This window comes from Oncorhynchus clarkii, chromosome 14 (genome assembly GCF_045791955.1).
Source record: "Oncorhynchus clarkii lewisi isolate Uvic-CL-2024 chromosome 14, UVic_Ocla_1.0, whole genome shotgun sequence".
NCBI classification, from domain to species: Eukaryota; Metazoa; Chordata; class Actinopteri; order Salmoniformes; family Salmonidae; genus Oncorhynchus; species Oncorhynchus clarkii.
In genome coordinates, this window is record NC_092160.1 from 30,700,091 (window position 1) to 30,722,296 (window position 22,206).

The window sequence follows — 22,206 nt, forward strand, 5'->3', positions numbered from 1 at the left end:
AGGTCAGTACAGGTGCATCAAAGCAGGGACCGAGAGACTGAAAAACAGCTTCTATCTCAAGGCCATCAGACTGTTAAACAGCCACCACTAACATTGAGTGGCTGCTGCCAACACACTGACTCAACTCCAGCCACTTTAATAATGGGAATTGATGGAAATGGATGTAAAATATACCACTAGCCACTTTAAACAATGCTACTTAATATAATTTGGATCAGCCTGTAGTGTGGTTTTCCACTTTAATTTTGAGTGTGACTCCAAATCCAGACCTCCATGGGTTGATAAATTTGATTTCCATTTAATTTTTGTGTGATTTTGTTGTCAGCACATTCAACTATGTAAAGAAATAAGTATTTAATAAGAATATTTCATTAATTCAGATCTAGGATGTGTTATTTTAGTGTTCCCTTTATTTTTTGGAGCAGTGTATATACTGTACCCTACATCATCTACTGCATCTTTATGTAATACATGTATCACTAGCCACTTTAAACTATGTCACTTTGTTTACATACCCTACATTACTCATCTCATATGTATATACTGTACTCGATACCATCTACTGCATCTTGCCTATGCCGTTCTGTACCATCACTCATTCATATCTTTATGTACATATTCTTTATCCCTTTACACTTGTGTGTATAAGGTAGTAGTTTTGGAATTGTTAGGTTAGATTATTCGTTGGTTATTACTGCATTGTCGGAACTAGAAGCACAAGAATTTCGCTACACTCGCATTAACATCTGCTAACCATGTGTATGTGAAAAATACATTTGATTTGATTTTTTACATCTTTTTTTTTAGATAATAAACAGAGAGTAGCAGCAGTGTACAAAACAAATAGAGGGGGTCAATCTAATAGTCCGGTGGCCGTTTGATTCATTGTTCAGCAGTCTTTTTGCTTGGGTGTAGACTCTGTTAAGGAGCCTTTTGGTCCTAGACTTGGCGCTCCGGTACTGATTGACGTGCGGTAGCAGAGAAAACAGTCTATGACTTGGGTGACTGGAGTCTCTGACAATTTTATGTGCTTTCCTCTGACACCGCCTATTATATAGGTCCTGGATGGCATGAGGCTTGGCCCCTGTGATGTACTGAGCCATACACACTACCCTCTGTAGTGCCTTGCGGTCAGATGCCAAGCAGTTGCCATACCATGCAGTGATGCAACTGGTCAGGATGCTCTCGATGGTGCAGCTGTAGAAACTTTTGAGGATCTGGGAACCCATTCCAAATCTTTTCAGTCTCCCGAGGGGGGAAAGGTTTTGTCGTGCCCTCTTTACAACTGTATTGGTGTGTTTGGACCATGATAGTTTGTTGGTGATGTGGACACAAAGGACCTTGAAGTTCTCAATCCGCTCCACTACAGCCCCGTTGATGTTAATGGGGGCCTGTTCGGCCCTCCTTTTCCTGTAGTCCACTATTAGCTCCTTTGTCTTGCACCACACTGCCCGGTCTCTGACCTCCCTATAGGCTGTCTCATCGTTTGTCGGTGATCAGGCCTACCACTGTTGTGTCGTCAGCAAACTTAATGATGGTGTTGGAGTCGTGTTTGGCCACGCAGTCGTGGGAGAATAGGGAGCACAGGAGGGGACTAAGTCCACACCCCTGAGGGGCCCCAGTGTTGAGGATCAGCGTGGCAGATGTGTAGTTGCCTATCCTTACCACCCGGGGTTGGACCGTCAGGAAGTCCAGGAACGAGTTGCAGAGGGAGGTGTTTAGTCCCAGGGTCCTTAGCTTAGTTATGAGCTTCGTGGGCGCTATGGTGTTGAACGCTGAGCTATAGTCAATGAACGGCATTCTCACGTAGGTGTTCCTTTTGTCCAGGTGGGAAAGGGCGATGTGGAGTGCGATTGAGATTGCGTCATCTGTGGATCTGTTGCGGCGGTATGCGAATTGGAGTGGGTCTAGGGTATCCGGGAGGATGCTGTTGATGTAAGCCATGACCAGCCTTTCAAAGCACTTCATGGCTACCAGCGTGAGTGCTATGGGGAAGTAATCATTTAGGCAGGTTACCATCACTTCCTTGGGCACAGGGACTATGGTGGTCTGCTTGAAACATGTAGGTATTACAGACTTGGTCGGGGAGAGGTTGAAAATGTTAGTGAAGACACTTGCCAGTTGGTCCGCACATGCTTTGAGTACACGTCCTGGTAATCCATCTGGACCGCGGCTTTGTGAATGTTGACCTGTTTAAAGGTCTTGCTCACATCGGCTACCGAGAGCGTTATCACACAGTCATCCAGAACAGCTGGTGCTCTCATTCACGCTTCAGTGTTGCTTGCCTCGAAGTGAGCATAAAAGGCATTTAGCTCGTCTGGTAGGCTCGCGTCACTGGGCAGCTCGCATCTGGGTTTCCCTTTGTAGTCTGTAATAGTTTTCAAGCCCTGCCACATCCGACGAGCGTCAGAGCTGGTGTAGTAGGATTCAATCTTAATCCTGTATTGACGCTTTGCTTGTTTGATGGTTTGTCGATTAGTGTCCTTGAAACCTTAAAAGCGTCAGCTCTAGCCTTTAGCTTGATGCGGATGTTGCATGTAATCCATGGCTTCTGGTTGGGATATGTACGTACGGTCACTGTGGGGATGACGTCGTCGATGCACTTATTGATGAAGCCGATGACTGAGGTGGTATACTTCTCAATGCCATTGGATGAATCCCGGAACATATTCCAGTCTGTGCTAGCAAAACAGTCCTGTAGCATAGCATCCTCGTCATCTGACCACTTCGTTATTGAGCGAGTCACTGGTGCTCCTGCTTTAGTTTTTGCTTGTAAGCAAGAATCAGGAGAATAGAATTGTGGTCAGATTTGCCAAATAGTGGGCGGTGGAGAGCTTTGTATGCATCTCTGTGTGTGGAGTAAAGGTGGTATAGAGTTTTTTCCCTCTGGTTGCATGTGACATGCTGGTAAACATTTGCTAAAACTGATTTTAGTAATGCAGGCAAAAAGTCCTCGCCTGCTAGGCATGCCACTTCTGGATGAGCATTTTCTTGTTTGCTTATGGCCTGATACAGCTCGTTGAGTGCGGTCTTAGTGCCAGCATCTGTTTGGGGTGGTAAATAGACGGCTACGAATAACATAGATGAGAACTCTCTTGGTAGGTAGTGTGGTCTACAACTTATCATAAGGTACTCTACCTCAGACGAGCAATGCCTCGAGACTTCTTTAATATTAGACATCGCGCACCAGCTGTTATTGACAAAAAGACACACACACCCAACCCTTCTCTTACCAGAGGCAGCATCTCTGTTCTGCCGGTGCATGGAAAATCCTGCCAGCTCTATATTATCCGTGTCGTCGTTCAGCCACGACTCGGTGAAGCATAAGATGTTACAGTTCTTAATGTCCAGTTGGTAGGATAATCGTAATTGTAGGTCATCAATTTTATTTTCCAATGATTGCATGTTAGCAAGTAGAATGGAAGGCAATGGGAGTTTACCCGCTCGGCTACGGATTCTCAGAAGGGAGCCCGATCTGCGTCCTCTTTTTTTACTCTCCCCACCTTTTCTTCACTCAAATTACGGGGATTTGGGCCTGTTCCCGGGATAGCAATATATCCTTCTCGTCAGACTCGTTAAAGGAAAAAGCTTCTTCCAGTTCGTGGTGAGTAATCGCTGTTCTGATGTCCAGAAGTTATTTTTGGTCATACGAGACGGTAGCAGCAACATTATGAACAAAATAAATTACAAACAACGCAAAAAAATGTACAAAATAGCACAATTGGTCAGGAGCATGTAAAACATCAGCCATCCTCTTCAGCGCCATCTCATTGCCCTGCTCTAGTATGTGTACGTCTAGACCTCTCACTCCCCTGCTCTAGTGTGTGTACGTCTAGAATCTCTCACTCCCCTGCTCTAGTGTGTGTACGTCTAGACCTCTCACTCCCCTGCTCTGGTGTGCATACGCCAATAATCTCCCTCACTGCCCTGCTCTGGTGTGTGTACATCTAGAATCTCTCACTCCCCTGCTCTAGTGTGTGTACGTCTAGACCTCTCACTCCCCTGCTCTGGTGTGCATACGCCAATAATCTCCCTCACTGCCCTGCTCTGGTGTGTGTACATCTAGAATCTCTCACTACCCTGCTGTAGTGTGTGTATGTCTAGATCTCTCACTCCCCTGCTCTAGTGTGTGTACGTCTAGAATCTCCCTCACTGCCCTGCTCTGGTGTGTCCCCGTTTATAATCTCTCTCACTGCCCTGCTCTGGTGTGTGTACGTCTATAATCTCTCTCACTGCCCTGCTCTGGTGTGTGTCCGTCTATAATCTCTCTCACTGCCCTGCTCTGGTGTATGTAGAATCTCTCACTGCCCTGCTCTGGTAGGTGTTGACAGGGTCAGGGCTGAGAGGTCAAATCTCAGCCTGGCAGTTCCTCCAGCTGCAGAGGCCAGAGATATGGCTTATAATTACTCCTGATAACCTAAGGGCGCCCTCTCCATACTAAATGGCACCCTGTTCCCTATTTAGTGCAGTACTTTTGACCAAGGCCCATAGAAAATATATAGGGACTAGGGTGCCATTTGGGATGCAACCCTTCAGACCAGCAATCTGAAGCCACGCTGGGCAGTGGACTTTAACGGATGTTTGAACCTAAAGCAGGAGGTCTGAGAACTGGTCTAAGTAAGGGGTCAGTTATACCTGCCCGACAGTTACTCCCATCGCTGTTCTATTCTGTTAATAACTGTTCAATGTGTATCGTTTTGTAATCTCATCGATTAGAATCGGATAGTGTTAAAACAAAGCCTTTAACATTTTGTCTGTAGGCTGCACCTCAAAGTGTTAAATCCATAGGATTCTACTTCCCTGGTTAAGTCATTAATGAAGTAATCAGTTGTAATCTCACTGGGGATGTCAGGGCAGAGATAAGAGAATATTCATTAACTAGTCTCCTCTGGCCTCACACAGACAGACTGGCAGACCAGCAAGTGTGGAAAGTACCCTATAGAGTAATTTAATAATGATTTAAAAAAAAATGTAACAAGCAAAAAGACATCTATCGGATTAGAAAATAAAAACTTTGTGGATCAGAGCAGACGTGGATGTTAAATCTAAGAATCAATGCATTTCTGATCATTATAGAGAGAGGTGGTTTTGCGAAGTATGACGACAAGCAGGAAGAGGTCAGGGATTCCACGGCATGTCTGTTCTAACTATATTTGTTTGTTTTACAATTTGTTTGATAAAATCAATTTGCAGGCCAAAAAAATGGCATTTATTTCAAAACTGATACCCCAAATATAATTTACATACTGCCTATCTAGTTATATACGTAATTATAGTTTACATACTAGTTATATACGTAATTATAATTTACATAGACAGTATCTAGTTATATATGTCCATTATAATTTACATAGACAGTATCTAGTTATATATGTCCATTATAATTTACATAGACAGTATCTAGTTATATATGTCCATTATAATTTACATACAGTCTATCTAGTTTAAGATATTCAAGAGTGGCCTGGAGTGTTGTTTTTACCCAAATTGAGAATTTTCCACCAAACGAATCTGTCCAGGATTGAATGACGTAGTTACACCTGGTATAGACGCACCAAGCTATTCACCAAACTATACTCCAGGCAGATAACACCAAGCTATACCCCTGGTAGAGACACACCAAGCTATATCCCTGGCAGAGACACACCAAGCTATATCCCTGGTAGAGACACACCAAGCTATATCCCTGGTATAGACACACCAAGCTATATCCCTGGCAGAGACACACCAAGCTATACCCCTGGTAGAGACACACCAAGCTATATCCCTGGCAGAGACACACCAAGCTATATCCCTAGTAGAGACACACCAAGCTATATCCCGGGTATAGACGGACCAAAATATACTCCTGGTAGAGCGACACCAAGCTATACCCCTGGTATAGACGCACCAAGCTATACCCCTGGTATAGACGCACCATGCTATACCCCTGGTATAGACGCACCAAGCTACACTCCTGGTAGAGACACACCAAGCTATACCCCTGGTATAGACGCACCAAGCTACACTCCTGGTAGAGACACACCAAGCTATACCCCTGGTATAGACGCACCAAGCTATACCCCTGGTATAGACACACCAAGCTATACCCCTGGTATAGACGCACCATGCTATACCCCTGGTATAGACGCACCAAGCTACACTCCTGGTAGAGACACACCAAGCTATACCCCTGGTATAGACACACCAAGCTATACCCCTGGTATAGACGCACCATGCTATACTCCTGGTTTGGACACACCAAGCTATACCCCTGGTATAGACGCACCAAGCTACACTCTTGGTAGAGACACACCAAGCTATTCCCCTGGTATAGTCGTACCAAGTTATACCCCTGGTATAGACGCACCAAGCTATACTCCTGGTATAGACGCACCATGCTATACTCCTGGTATAGTCGTACCAAGTTATACCCCTGGTATAGACACACCAAGCTACACTCCTGGTAGAGACACACCAAGCTATACCCCTGGTAGAGACACACCAAGCTATTCACCTGGTATAGACGCACCAAGCTATACTCCTGGCATAGAGACACCAAGCTATACTCCTGGTACAGACGCACCAAGCTATACCCCTGGTATAGAAGCACCAAGCCATACCCCTGGTATAGACGCACCAAGCTATACACCTGGTAGAGACACACCAAGCGATTCACCAAGCTCTACCCCTGGTAGAGACACACCAAGCTATACACCTGGTAGAGACGCACCAAGCGATTCACCAAGCTATACCCCTGGTATAGACGCACCAAGCTATACTCCTGGTATAGACGCACCAAGCTATTCACCTGGTATAGACACACCAAGCTATACCCCTGGTATAGACACACCAAGCTATACTCCTGGTAAAGACGCACCATGCTATACTCCTGGTTTGGACACACCAAGCTATACCCCTGGTAGAGACACACCAAGCTATACCCTTGGTAGAGACACACCAAGCTATTCACCTGGTATAGACACACCAAGCTATACCCCTGGTAGAGACACACCAAGCTATTCACCTGGTATAGACGCACCAAGCTATTCACCTGGTATAGACACACCAAGCTATTCACCTGGTATAGACACACCAAGTTATACCCCTGGTATAGACACACCAAGCAATACCCCTGGTATAGACACACCAAGCTATACTCCTGGTATAGACACACCAAGCTATACTCCTGGTATAGACGCACCAAGCTATACCCCTGGTATAGACACACCAAGCAATACCCCTGGTATAGACACACCAAGCTATACTTCTGGTATAGACGCATCAATCTATACCCCTGGTATAGACACACCAAGCTATACTTCTGGTATAGACGCATCAATCTATACCCCTGGTATAGACGCATCAATCTATACCCCTGGTATTGACGCATCAAGCTATACTCCTGGTATAGACGCACCATGCTATACTCCTGGTAGAGACGCACCAAGCTATACCCCTGGTATAGACTCACCAAGCTATACTCCTGGTAGAGACGCACCAAGCTATACCCCTGGTATAGACTCACCAAGCTATACACCTGGAAGAGACACACCTAGCTATACCCCTGGTATTGACGCACCAAGCTACACCCCTGGTAGAGACACACCAAGCTATTCACCTGGTATAGACACACCAAGCTATACCCCTGGTAGAGACACACCAAGCTATTCACCTGGTATAGACACACCAAGCAATACCCCTGGTATAGACACACCAAGCTATACCCCTGGTATAGACGCACCAAGCTATACCCCTGGTATTGACGCATCAAGCTTCACCCCTGGTATTGACACACCAAGCTATACCCCTGGTATAGACTCACCAAGCTATACACCTGGAAGAGACACACCAAGCTATTCACCTGGTATAAACGCACCAAGCTATACCTCTGGTAGAGACAGACCAAGCGATTCACCAAGCTATACCCCTGGTAGAGAAGGACAAAGCCATTCTGTGGTGTTTTTAGAGGTGATGCATGTAGATGGACCAGAGAAATCCTGCATATGGAGAGAGAGAGGGGGAGAGGGAGGGAAAGAGTGGGGAGGAGGGAGGGAAAGAGTGGGGAGGAGGGAGGGAGAGAGGGGGGAGGAGAGAGAGAGACCAAGAGAGGGACAGACAGAGGGGAGAGAGAGACAGAGAGAGGAGAGAGAGCCCCTGAAACCTCTGGTTCTTATTAAAACCTCACATGTATAGGTAGTCCCTGGGTGTGTGTGCTCTCCTTAAAGTGTGTGTGTGTGTGTGTGTGTGTGTGTGTGTGTGTGTGTGCGTGTGTGTGTGCGTGTGTGCGTGCGTGCGTGCGTGCGTGTGTGTGTGTGTGTGTGTGTGTGTGTGTGTGTTTTCTCTGTCCCGGCGTGACGTCACTGAGACAGGCAGTGACAGTGACACGTTAATCCAGGGACTCAGGACTGTGACCTGACAGCTGATGGGAGCAAGTGGGTTCAGACATCTATGATACCACTCTGTCTCTTTCACACACAAACATACATACACACACACACACACACACACACACTTTTGTCCTTCCCAAAGCCCTCCATCCCTCTGTTTTCCGCTCTCTCTCACTTACTAACTCCAATCTAAAATCTGAGTAACCTAACGACAGGCAGAGAGCCTGAGGGACCTAACGACAGACAGACAGCCTGAGGGACCTAACGACAGGCAGAGAGCCTGAGGGACCTAACGACAGACAGACAGCCTGAGGGACCTAACGACAGACAGACAGCCTGAGGGACCTAACGACAGGCAGACAGCCTGAGGGACCTAACGACAGACAGACAGCCTGAGTGAGAGATTCTTCCTCTAGAATGGAAACAGTCCTTCAGGCCATGAAGCCATCAAAGGAGGGACATTAGTTTGTGTTAAACACATCGATGTGAGATCAGATCAGAGAGGAGGACGCTGTCTGACTCATTTCCTACAGCAATTATGAATCGGTTACTTTTGTAACGGTGACTCAGTGATATCAGAAGAATAATTCCCGTAGAAATTACAAGTGAGGCTGTGAGAGAGGAGGACATCTGCATTAATCAGAATTCTAAACAGGAAGTGGTTTTATTTGACTTTTATTGTGGCTGTGGTGAAATCAAAGCTTCATGAATCACTGTAACAACAAAGAAAATCACTCAGGGGCCAAATTCGCCAGTGAGCTGCCAGTTGAGAAACCCTGCCCTATTATGTATTGATTTAATAGGTTCCCATGAAGTTCATTGTGATGAGATTCAGGGGAGCAATTCACACCACTCGTTTTGTATAAAACATGCTTGAAATAGCCTGAAGATGTAAACATAACTGTAGGTGTAGGTCGGCATTAGCATTAGTTTCCTTTTGCGATGTTCACACAAGCAGTATAATTATTAAGGGGGAAAAGTTGTAAATGGCTATCAGAGCAATGGACAGGGGTAATGGACCGGACCAACACACACACTGCTGCTGGAGTTCGGACCGAGCTATCTGATTGGTTGCGGCGGCTGACATGATGGGCTGTCCCTTTCGCACCCGGGCGTCAGGTTACCGTACAACTGTTTAGCCCGAGGAGAGACTCAAACCCGGAGACTTCGGGCTCCACGCAGTGAACGAGAGACAGAGGAAGAGAGCAGTCCTGGCCCTTGGTAGACTAGACCTCTTCTAACTGTGCGTCCTTCGTCTACTAGCCCAATAAATAACTCTAGACTCAGGGACAAAGAGGACATAGCTACTGACCGGTCTACTGCTGCATGGAGGCATCTGGGCAGTGCGTGCAGGAATACAGCTCCAGCTCAATCGGACCTCTCAAATGTTCTAGGACGAATAGAGAAGAGGAGAGGGGGAGCGCAGCGGATGAAAGGAAAGGAAATATTTACTACATTGACTCACCGCAGTTTCTCCGCTCTGGGGAAGAGGGGAGAATGGAGGAATGAGGAGAAGAGACGGTTAAAGTGTGTTATGTCAGGGGTGCTGCTGATGGAGTTCTAAATGATGGATACGTGTTGTCATCTATTCTATGAAATACAGCGACGGGTAGAGAGAGAGAGCTTTGCTGGGTGATAATATTCATCTGACAAAGACATCTGCCGTTAGGCTACCCTTCTGACCGCAATAATAGTCCAGGCTGCAAAGAGACCTCGGCATAGGCTACCTGATCTAACGAGGAACCGAGTCGGTGTGACATTAGGGACAAAGACGAGAAGAAGGAACTTCCCCGGTTTCTCAGCTACAGGTCAACAACGGATCACATCGGCTTTCATCCCTCCCTGAACCTCTCAAAACCGGAATTAAGATTCAACGGCTGTTGAAACGCGCGCTTTGCGGACGGTTCAACCAAAGACAGGTCTAAACGAGGATCTGAAGACATACTGGACAGAGGGACATGTATCTAACATCGACCTCACATGCACCCGACTAACAAACACACGAGCCACAGAAGAAAGCGATAGATAGCGGCTGCTCCCCTGCCACGCGCACTGCCGGTCAGACTCTCTCCTCCGCTCGTTCTATCTCCGGGTTGTGAGAATGACTGGGGTTGCGTGCTTGAAGTGTTACCTCTGGATCTTTATCTTCGTATTTAGGTCGACGTTACCTTCTGACGCCAAATTACTGGAAACTATAATGTGGAGCACTCAGAATGCCAAGTAAGTGTCCTATTTAAACTCAATAGAGTGTCAAGCTTGGCAAATTCGCTGTGTGTGTGGAGAAGTGGAACTTAAAAAATGTATTCAAATTCACTCTTTTCCAATGATGATGACACGTCAAGTTGGCACCCATGATGCGCATTGGCCTTTAGGCAATTTTTCTTACCCAAAGTTGTGTCTTGAGATTGGAGGTGAATGTAAGCCTAGTCTACGTGTCAGAAATACTATCAGAAGTCAGTATTACAATATTATCTGGATAGCATTGTGTATTTGGCACATTCCTTAAAGCTAGAATCCTTTAATCGAAAACAATAGCAAAACCAACTTCTCTGTTTTGGTAAAAAGCTGAGGGAGAATTGTAAGAAATGTAACCACTCTCAAATTAATAGACAGAGCTATGGATGTAAGGACTGACCATTCATTATATCAACATGATAGTTTTAACCATGTTTCGAGTCTATACAGTGTTTATGTTTACTTTGTTTACAAATATTGGAGAAAATCAGACTTACGCTATATTTTCGGTTCTGATGGTGTATGCTCACCAGGCATTTAGAAGTTATATTCTTCAAGAGTTAATGGGTATATAGGTAATCATTCATTTTTAAGCATGGATGTAAATTAAGATAATATGCTAGCCTGGCTAGTGACATTTTCTCGTTTCAAATATTACATGGCACATATTTAGGACCCGTGCTAGTAAACATTGCAGTCTACTAGCCCAGCTGGCGAGTGCCCAAAGAAACACAAATTCCATCCCTGTTTATAAATCCAAAACATTGATGTAATAACCAAGGATTATAGCTTTAAGCAAGTGGTATTCAGCCAGGCGTACTGCAGGGGGTCCATGTATTTTTCTTGAACAATTCTAAAGTGGAAAAAATACATTTTTATTTAATTTTGTTTTTAAATGAAAATCGCTAGCAACAACATAAACTAATTTTGAATTATATACCGGACAGTTGAAAATAGGAGAATATCTTCTTTCTAATGATGTCAACTTTACTTCTCAACTCCTAATGTTGAGCACATTACACTCACTGGCGTATCTGATATTGTTTCTGAAAAAGGTTCAGAAAAAGCACCCGCGATAGGCTACCAGTGCAGCAGGTAACCCTAACATTTGTTTAACCAGATAAACAGCTGCATTTAGCGAAAGTGAGTTACCTTTCTAGCTAATAGGCTATGTTTAGAGTTTACACTTCCTCTTCCAATGACATAATGGGGAAGTCAAAATAATGCAAACGATCCAAATCTATTCGTTTTAAAATTGCCATTTCATTCACCTTTATTTAAATAGACAAGTCAGTTAAGAACAAATTCTTATTCTCAATAACGGCCTAGGAACAGTGGCTTAACTGCCTTGTTCATGGGCAGAACGACAGATTCCCCTGCCAGCTCGGGGATTCGATCTTGCAACCTTTCGGTTACTAGTCCAACGGTCTAACCTCCCAGGCTACCTGCCGCAATTTCTAACGTATGATGGTGGTCCCTGGGTCCCCGTTTTGCCTGGGAGGGGGTCCCTGGGCAAGAAAAAGTTGAAGACCCCTGATTTAAGCTATAACAGAGGCCCAATGTGTGCTGTATTTTCCTCTCTAACACCCCACCTTATGGTGGAATGAGAGGAAAAGCCACCGGCGAACGGTGGTGGGTCTAGGTGTACTGTAGGCTAGCTCCCAGCTCGCTCAACTCCCTCAAGGAAATAAAACATCTCTCCAGTTTGTCTCGAACTCTGAACATTCCCTGGCGACAGAGAAAGCCGTGCCTGTGCACGCGCTGAGCAGCATGCTAGGGCTGCAAGCACACACACTTTCCTAATTATAGTTTCAGAGAGCCTTATCGAGGCTACTGGCAGTATAATAATGTGTTCTGGTAACATTTATCACTCACACTAGACTGAGTCTCTCTCTCTACACCCACATCACATGGCCCGTTTATGGAAATCAATTTCTGCCGCATTTGGTAAAGGCACAAGGTATTAATTGTTAATATCCCAGGTTCATGATTTAACTGCAGACTCATGACATTCAGAATTATAAATTAGACCTAACTAACTGTGATTGGCAAAGCACCAGCACAACAGTGTGCATTTTTGTGACCACCAATGTCAACTGATCAGTGTAGTCTCGTCTTTGTTGTGGGGTCAGTGTCACTGACTGACCTCTACTCTGTCTGACCTCTAGGGTCCATATGTCAGTGGCAAGGGCAGAAGAACAAAACTCCTGGTGTTCTTTTCCCATCCTCTCCCTCCCCTCCCCTGTCCCGTCTTCCCTCCGCTGACCTCCGTAGATTACAGCTAATAGAATAAATATGGAGAATGGACAGAGTATGCTGAATGCTCGGGTGATCATTGCCAAGCTGATGCGCAGCAGGAAACTGTTACAGTTCATCTAAGGAAATTAGTCAATTTAAATAAATAAATTAGGACTTAATCTATGGATTTCATATGACTGGGAGGCCACTTGGGAGCCAGGTCCAGACAATCAGAATGGGTTTTCCCCACAAAAGGGCTTTATTACAGACATAAATACTCCTCAGTTTCATCAGCTGTCCAGGTCGCTGGTCTCAGACGATCCCACAGGTGAAGAAGCCAGATGTGGAGGTCCTGGCCTAGCGTGGTTATACGTGGTCTTCAGTTGTGAGGCCGATTGGGCGTACTGCCAAATTCTCTACAATGACATTGCAGATGGTAGAGAAATTAACATTAAATTCTCCGGCAACAGCTCTAGTGGACATTCCGCATGCCAATTGCATGCCTCAAAGCTTGAGACATCTGTGGCATTGTGTTGTGTGACATTGCACACATTGGCCTTTTATTGTCCCCAGCACAAGGTGCACCTGTGTAATGATCATGCTGTTTATTCAGCTTCTTGATATGCCACACCTGTCAGGTGGATAGATTATCTTGGCAAAAGTGAAATGCTCACTAACAGGAATGTAAAGAAATTTGTTCACAACATTTGAAAGAAATACGCTTTTTTGTGTTTATGGAAAAATTCCAGGATATTTTATTTTAACACATGAAACATGGGAGCAACACGTTACATGTTGTGTTTATATTTTTGATCAGTATATGTATATGTATGCATCCCAAATGACACCCTATTCCCTATATAGTACACTACTTTTGACCAGAGCCCTATGGAGGGAATAGGGTTTCCCATGTTGTGTGTGTTAGGTGACTGTGAGCTGGTGCTTTTAAATAATATGCTTTATTTATACATCCGATTCCATTGGGATTAAACATCTCAGTACTTCAGGGTGGGCTTCAGTGCTCTACAATGGAGTGAGCGAGAGAGAGAGATGTAATTTCAGCGTGGATACTTGGACAATGGCTGAGATGTTGATCGATGAGATTACAATATCATATCACAATATTTTTTACAATATGACAGTATTTGATGTTTTTCATCCTTGGGTGGCAACACATACATTCTAAATGATTTCAATGGGTCTTTCTCCATTCTTATTGTTTTATACTGTTGTCGTGTCTTTGGCTATGCCGGATTAAGTGATATGACATGCTAGTCTATAAAATAATTTCTCCGTAATGAATATCACCTGATTGAGCTAATCATGTAAAGGTAATTAACTAAAGAGTCGGGGCACCACAAAATAATATTTATAGAGCTGTTATCTTCCGAATAAACTCTTAAAGACCTAGTAATATTTTACATCAATAGCAGTCAATATTAATCGTCATCTTAATTCAGTCTCATCTGAAAGTTGTAAATTCTTGGTTATCTGCACAAACCCTGGCTAACAAGTTGAATCAGCAATGCAAAATTGGGTTTAATTATTTATTTACTAAATACCTAACTAATCACACAGAATTACACGTACACATAATTAAATTATAACTTGATTACAAATTACGTCATAAAGGAAAACGTCCCTAGTGGGCGGAACAGATATGACAGCTTGTTACACAAAAGAAAAGGGGCTGGGTTTGAGTGAAAGAGTGGGAAGACTGAGGAACAAAGGGAAGAAGCTGTACTATCGTAAATACAGTATCTTATGCATTCTAAATACTGCCCATTTGGAAAAGGAAAATGCAATAAATATTTCTTCTGAGCTGCGCTTCAGTAGGTTGGTGGTAGATGGAAGGCCGTGTTGCCCAACCGAGTCCTTTGAAGAATGCCCTGCATGTTTTTTTCAAAAGTCTCATGGAACGTAGGTCTACATTGAACACCACACATTGGCTGCTACTGTAGGCTGAATGATAGAACAGCTATTTCCATGTTAAAATGTTACGGGATGCATTCTGTTTTGCCAGTCACATTCTGTTAAAGGTCCCCAAAACACACACATCAGGGGCGGACTGAAACAATAACTTAGGCCGGGAATTTGACTCCATCCCAGGCCACCCTCTTCACGCTAACCACCAGACCGCTAATTTTGTAGGCTACCCTATTTGTTGATCTAACAGGTACCAAACTAGTTATACATTTGGCCACTATGTTAATTTGGGAAGAAGGTTATCCACATTACAAAATACAAACATTTGGGACTGACCAACAAGTTACGGGATCTGAACACTGAGTTTTCAAGGTATGCTATGGCTATGGGTGCACCCTCAAACACTCACTAGGAATACACCAATCATAGCACATTCAAATGTACAAGGCTAGGCACACCAAACAATTAGCCTACACTTTTTAAAAAGAGAATGAGATATACAGAGTTCGCTCAAATGTTCAAATTATTATCTTTATATTCATGCATCAAGCATATCAAAAATATTAAAAAACTTCACACATTCACTGAACTTGAACATAAGCTACAACAATGTCAGTAATTATAATACAAAAGTCAAAAAGCACTCCTCTACAAAAAAAAATGTAGATTACAATGTTCACTCACTGGTGTCCATAAAGCAAACAGCACAAAAATAAACACATCTAAACACTGAGTCAATGAAATTGAACATTGGCTACATAACTGCAAGTATAATTACAAAAGTCCCAAAAACATGCCTCTGTACAAAAGCTTTAACGCCCAGCAAATTTTCTTTCACCCTTGTCAGCCTGTTAAGGAAGAGTCATAGCATAGCTACTTCAGAGTAACCCGGAAGTAATTACCACTAGTAAACCAGTAGGTGGCGCAGTAACTCACTGCTCTCTGCCATCTTGTCAATGATGTCATCTTTGTCATGTCCCATAATAATCTCCTCCTCTGTTGCCATCAAAAGGAACGCTTCAAGGTTCTCTTGAGTGAGGGAGGTTCTTAGGCGGTTCGTCATGAATTTCAGGGTGGAGAAGGTCCTCTCAGAAGCCACCAGAGTGATGGATAGGGTGAGGAGGAACTTGTAGCCCAAACCAATGCATCCGTGAGCAGATTGTACTGAGACAGGAGAAGATAGCAGCATATTGGGCAGTTTTTACATGTAGAACAACTTCTGCTCACCAACTCCACACTTTCACCAGGATCCTCAAAGCCTTCCCCTGTTTCATCCCTGGCGTCCCCGGTGTTGTACTCCTCCAATGGTGACCGTTTCAGGCTTTCCCACTGTTGTGCAAGGCTGATCAGTTCAGCCTGCAATGCCTCAACAGTGGCATGTTCATCAAATTCCAGGAAGCATTTGCTGAGCTCCTTCATGGCTGTCTTTGGAAGGCCCTTTTCTCTGATCTCAGGAAAATGCTTCAGGATTCATGCAGGAGACATCTGCACACAGCACTGCATCTGCTGCATAACGTCAGTGAATACATTCAACAACAGTGACCAGTACCACATTGTGGGTCTTGATTTTGTAATCCATGTCTGCATTAGCAATGGGCTTCTGCCAACTCACCTGGTTTTCTCTTCTTTTTTTCCCTCTCTTCTCTGGGAGAGCAGTCTGAGCTTCGGCATCACAGTTCTGCTGCTCCTCCAGAATGACAATGGCCCAATCAACAAAGTTTAGAGAGAGGGGACGTCTGCTCAAAAATCCTGAGAAAAACCTCAGCTGTAATTATGGTTTCATACTTTAGGAGAACATCCTTGTACCCTTGGGCCCTGCTTCGGATGGCAGGTTTTATGGTCACATCCTTTTCAGTTCTTTCCATAGTGATGACCACATCTGGTCAGGCTTTGCAAAGCTTCCAAATACTTTCCTTTAGGCATTGTCTTTGGCCCACCAGCATGTTTCACCAATTACATCAAGCCGTCTGTGTCTCCTGTCTTCACTGGTTTCCTCCCATAGCTTCATGCGCTTGTAGGAATCTCGAACGAACACTGCAATGTCATTCAGTGGTGAGAAAAGGGATTGACTTGCCACAACATACCTAGTGGTGTCAGTTAGCACAAGGTTGAGGACATGTGAGTAACACCATATGGGTACTTGGTTAGGAGACTCTCCTGTGATAAATGCAGAGAAGCCCCTGTAATGTCCCTGCATGTTAGCTGCTCAGTCTGTTGCCTTACCAACACACTGTTTGATATCTATGTCCATCTTCTCAAGGGTCTGTTTCACAAGGTCCACAAAGTACTGTCCAGTCAATGACCGCAATGAGTCTCTCGTGGACAACATCAGTGACATATCGCAGAACTACTGCACACTGGTCTTTGGATGTTAAATCCTGTGTTGTGTCCAGTTGTATTGAGAACATCCCTGCCTTTCTCACTTCAACAGCAATTGTCTGCTGAATCAACATTCTGATGACTTCAATGACTTTATTTGATGTTGTTTTGGACATCATAGTTACCAAGGACCCTCTTCCTTTACCCTCTCCCCATCTGCTTCTTGCTCTTCTCAAAGCAATCACTAACATGCTCTTGTAGGCAGACATCATATTTGCTAAGCAACAATATGAGCTCAAGAAACTTGCCATGATTGACGGTGTCACGTTCTGACCATAGTTCTGTTATTTTATTCTTTGTTTTAGTATGGTCAGGGCGTGAGTTGGGGTGGGCAGTCTGTCTGTTTTTCTATGTTGGTTTTTGAGTTCGGCCTAGTATGGTTCTCAATCAGAGGCAGGTGTCGTTAGTTGTCTCTGATTGAGAATCATACTTAGGTAGCCTGGGTTTCACCTTTGGTTTGTGGGTGTTTGTTTCCGTGTGAGTGTTTGGGCCACACAGTACTGTTTCGGTTTTGTAAATTCACGTCATCGTTTATTGTTTTGATTCAGTGTTCAGTGCTTTCTTTAATTAAAATCATCATGAACACTTACCACGCTGCGCTGTGGTCCGATCCTTACTCCTCCTCAGACGAAGAGGAGGAAATCCGTTACAGACGGCCATGTTATCCAAGTTATATGCAGCTTTGTGTCTGTGTCCTCTGTAGCTAAGCCCACATTTATCAATAACTTTAACTACATCAATCGCACGTTCCATGACCTGACTCCTCTTTCTGACCTGGTCTCGTTGAACTGACATTTGGTTATCACTCAGAAGGGTACGGATGTCTGCTTTGTTGGCCCTGAGGAAAAAGGCTTCTGCATTTTCTCTATGGGTCTTGCTTCTCTCATGTTCCTATACTCTCTGATGGGCATGTTTCCAGGCCTGCATGCCTCCTTTGACAAATGCACTATCACTGGCTGAAGGTTTTGCGAATGCAAGACGTACTGAGCAGAGCAAGGAGGGAGTTACTTATTTGTATGTCAGCCATTTTCTGTTTGTGCCATCTTTGGAGTGGAATACATTGGGAATGACACTTTGAGCGGTTTGTTTTGGGTGGTACTGAAAAAATAAGTCAAAATCCTTGGACTGAGGACGGGCAAAATAATAAAATGGATTTTCTGTGCTTTCGCTGTCCCTTTCAATTTTCCCTGTACTGGCTCTGAACCCCCCTCTCTCTCTCTCGCGATGTCTCTCTCTCTCTCTCTCTCTCTCTCTCTCTCGATTCTCTCTTGATGTCTCTCTCTCTCTCGATTCTCTCTCTCGATGTCTCTCTCTCGCTCTCGATTCTCTCTCTCGATGTCTCTCTCTCGATTCTCTCTCTCTGTCTCTCCCTGTCTCTGTGTGTGTGCGCACATCTGGTTGCTCTGCAGAATGAGATTAACATTGTAAATAACCTAAACTTGTATTACTTGTGTATTACTTTTAGCCTATTTTACTGTACAGTGTATGTGCACTTTCCCTAGCTTTAATTTATGTGGCATGAGTCATGACCGAAAGCTGGCAAGTCCATAGTCTAGGTTTACTATTTTTTACTATATGAAACAGATTGCCTTCAATGCCATATTATGATCACTATGTGGCATTCATTGCTATGATATAATTCCTCCACGAAGATGTAAGACGTGCAAACTGTTTAGCCTACCGGCCGTTGTGTCGCTGTTATTAGCTAGGCTACTTACAGTTGAAGTTGGAAGTTAACGTGCACTTAGGTTGGAGTCATTAAAACTCGTTTTTCAACCACTCTACAAATTTCTTGTTAACAAAATATAGTTTTGACAAGTCTGTTAGGATATCTACTTTGTGCATGACACAAGTCATTTTTTCCAACAATTGTTTACAGGCAGATTATTTCACTTATAATTCACTGTATCACAATTCCAGTGGGGCAGAAGTTTACATACACTAAGTTGACTGTGCCTTTAAACAGCTTGAAAATTCCAGAAAATTATTTCATGGCTTTAGAAGCTTCTGATAGGCTAATTGACATCATTTGAGTCAATTGGAGGTGTACCTGTGGATGTATTTAAAGGCCTACCTTCAAACTCAGTGCCTCTTTCCTTGACATCATGGGAAAATCAAAAGAAATCAGCCAAGTTCTCCCCCCAAAAATTGTAGACCTCCACAAGTCTGGTTGATTCTTGGGAGCAATTTCCAAACTCCTGAAGGTACCACGCTCATTTGTACAAACAATAGTACGCAAGTATAAACACCATGGAACCACACAGCCGTCATACCGCTCAGGAAGGAGACGCGTTCTGTCGCCTAGAGATGAAGGTACTTTGGTGCGAAAAGTGCAAATCAATCCTAGGACAACAGCTAAGGACCTTGTGAAGATGCTGGAGGAAACCAGAAAAAAACTAGTCCTATATCGACATAACCTGAAAGACCGCTCAGCATGGAAGAAGCCACTGCTCCAATACCGCCATAATGTCACGCCCTGACCTTAGAGATCCTTTTTATTCTCTATGTTTGGTTAGGTCAGGGTGTGACTCGGGTGGGAAAGTCTATGTTTTCTATTTCTTTGTGTTTGGCCGTGTGTGGTTCCCAATCAGAGGCAGCTGTCTATCGTTGTCTCTGATTGGGGATCACATATAAGTTGTCATTTTCCTTTTGGGTTTTGTGGGATCTTGTTTTCTCTTTAGTGACTGTACCTGACAGAACTGTTCGCTTTCGTTTTCACTTTTATTATTTTCTTTGAGTGTTTTTGAAAATAAATATCACTTTCCAACAACATCCATCCATCCTTTGGTTCACTCCTTTCGACGAGAGCCGTTACACATAAAAAAGCCAGACTATGGTTTGCAACTGCACATTGGGACACAGATCATACTTTTTTGAGAAATGTCCTCTAGTCTGATGAAACAAAAATAGAACTGTTTGGCCATAATGACCATCGTTATGTTTGGAGGAAAAAGGGGGAGGCTTGCAAGCCGAAGAACACCATCCCAACCGTGAAGCACGGGGGTGGCAGCATCATGTTGTCGCGGTGCTTTGCTGCAGGAGGGACTGGTGCACTTCACAAATTAGATGGCATCATTAGAAAGGAAAATTATGTGGATATATTGAAGCAACATCTCAATACAACAGTCAGGAAGTTAAAGCTTGGTTGTAAATGGGTCTTCCAAATGGACAATGACCCCAAGCATACTTCCAAAGTTGTGGCAAAATGGCTTAAGGACAACAACGTATTTGGAGTGGCCATCACAAAGCCCTCACCTCAATCCTATAGAAAATTTGTGGGCAGAACTGATAAAGCATGTGCTAGCAAGGAGGCCTACAAACCTGACTCAGTTACATCAGCTCTGTCAGGAGGAAGGGGCCAAAATTCACCCAACTTATTGTGGGTATCTTGTGGAAGGCTACCCAAAATGTTTGACCCAAGTTAAACAATGTAAAGGCAATGCTACCAAATACTAATTGAGTGTATGTAAACTTCTGACCCACTGGGAATGTAATGAAAGAAATGAAAGCTGCAATAAATCATTCTCTCTACTATTTTTCTGACATTTCACATTCTTAAAATAAGTGGTGATCCTAACTGACCTAAAAGGGAATTTTTACAAGGATTAAATGTCAGGATTGTGAATTCCTGAGTTTAAATGTATTTGGCTAAGGTGTATGTACTGTATCTAGCCATGCTGGGTGTCGTGTCAGTGTGTGTTTTTGACTGACCTGGTCCCTTACTGGTGAACATGTCGCTTATTTTGCAGCACTTAGCTGCGTCTGTGGCAAGGGCCTTTAACCTTTTTATTCTCTCCCTCTCTGCTCCATCTTTCCTTTCTGTCCTTCCATTTCGTCGTGCGACTTGTCTAAAATGTTATCGGTAGAGAAGCAGGTAGACGGTTGACTTGTCTAAAATGTTATCGGTAGAGAAGCAGGTAGACGGTTGCTATGTGCATCGTGGAGCGAACTGATGTCATTTTTGGCGCGAGAACACTGCAGCGAGAGAGTGATAGTCGCGCCTGATGCATGGATTCTCCGTTAGTGATGGGCATTCTGGCTTTTTCCAGTGAGCTGGCTCTTTTGGCTCCCGACAGCTCTTTAAAAACAATGTTTTGTATTTTTTCAAGTCAAACAGTTTGCAATAGTTTGACTATGATGGGTGTTAAAACAATTGTAATTAAATTATTAAATGAAATCATACTCTAACTTAACCACAATGTATTTAAAAATGCATTGGTTTGTAATGAAAAATAATGCTATTAAACATTTGTATTTAAAGTAAACCTTTTAATGTACAGTCGTGGACAAAAGTTTTGAGAATGACACAAATATACATTTTCACAAAGTCTGCTGCCTCAGTTTGTATGATGGCCATTTTCACATACTCCAGAATGTTATGAAGAGTGATCAGATGAATTGCAAATTCTCTCTTTGCCTGAATCCACAAAAAACATTTACACTGCATTTCAGCGATGCCACAAAAGGGCCAGCTGACATCATGTCAGTGATTCTCTCGTTAACACGTGTGAGTGTTGACGAGGATAAGGCTGGAGATCACTCTGTCATGCTGACTGAGTTTGAATAACAGACTGGAAGCTTCAAAAGGAAGGTGGTGCTTGGAATCATTGTTCTTCCTCTGTCAATCATGGTTACCTGCAAGGAAACACGTGCCGTCATCATTGCTTTGCACAAAAAGGGCTTCACAGGCAAGGATATTGCTGCCAGTAAGATTGCACCTAAATCAACCATTTTATCGGATCATCAAGAACTTCAAGGAGAGCGGTACAATTGTTGTGAAGAACGCTTCAGGGCGCCCAAGAAAGTCCAGCAAGCACTAGGACCGTCTCCTAAAGTTGATTCAGCTGCGGGTTCGGGGCACCACCAGTACAGAGCTTGCTCAGGAATGGCAGCAGGCAGGTGTGAGTCCATTTGCACGCACTGTGAGGCGAAGACTTTTGGAGGATGGCCTGGTGTCAAGAAGAGCAGCCACTTCTCTCCAGGAAAAACATCAGGGACAGACTGATATTCTGCAAAAGGTACAGGGATTGGACAACTGAGGACTGGGGTAAAGTCATTT

At 43.9% G+C, this 22,206-nt stretch overlaps 1 protein-coding gene across 1 annotated transcript in view; it reads left to right on the forward strand.

Moving 5' to 3' along the window:
- Positions 1 to 9,637: 9,637 nt before the first annotated feature.
- LOC139366506 (ephrin-B1-like) overlaps positions 9,638 to 22,206 on the forward strand; it is a 133,278-nt gene continuing 120,709 nt past the window's right edge. The window contains exon 1 of the mRNA XM_071104044.1: positions 9,638 to 10,589. Coding sequence (XP_070960145.1) covers positions 10,471 to 10,589 — 119 coding nt within the window. The 5' untranslated portion in view covers positions 9,638 to 10,470. The remainder of the gene's footprint in view (positions 10,590 to 22,206) is intronic.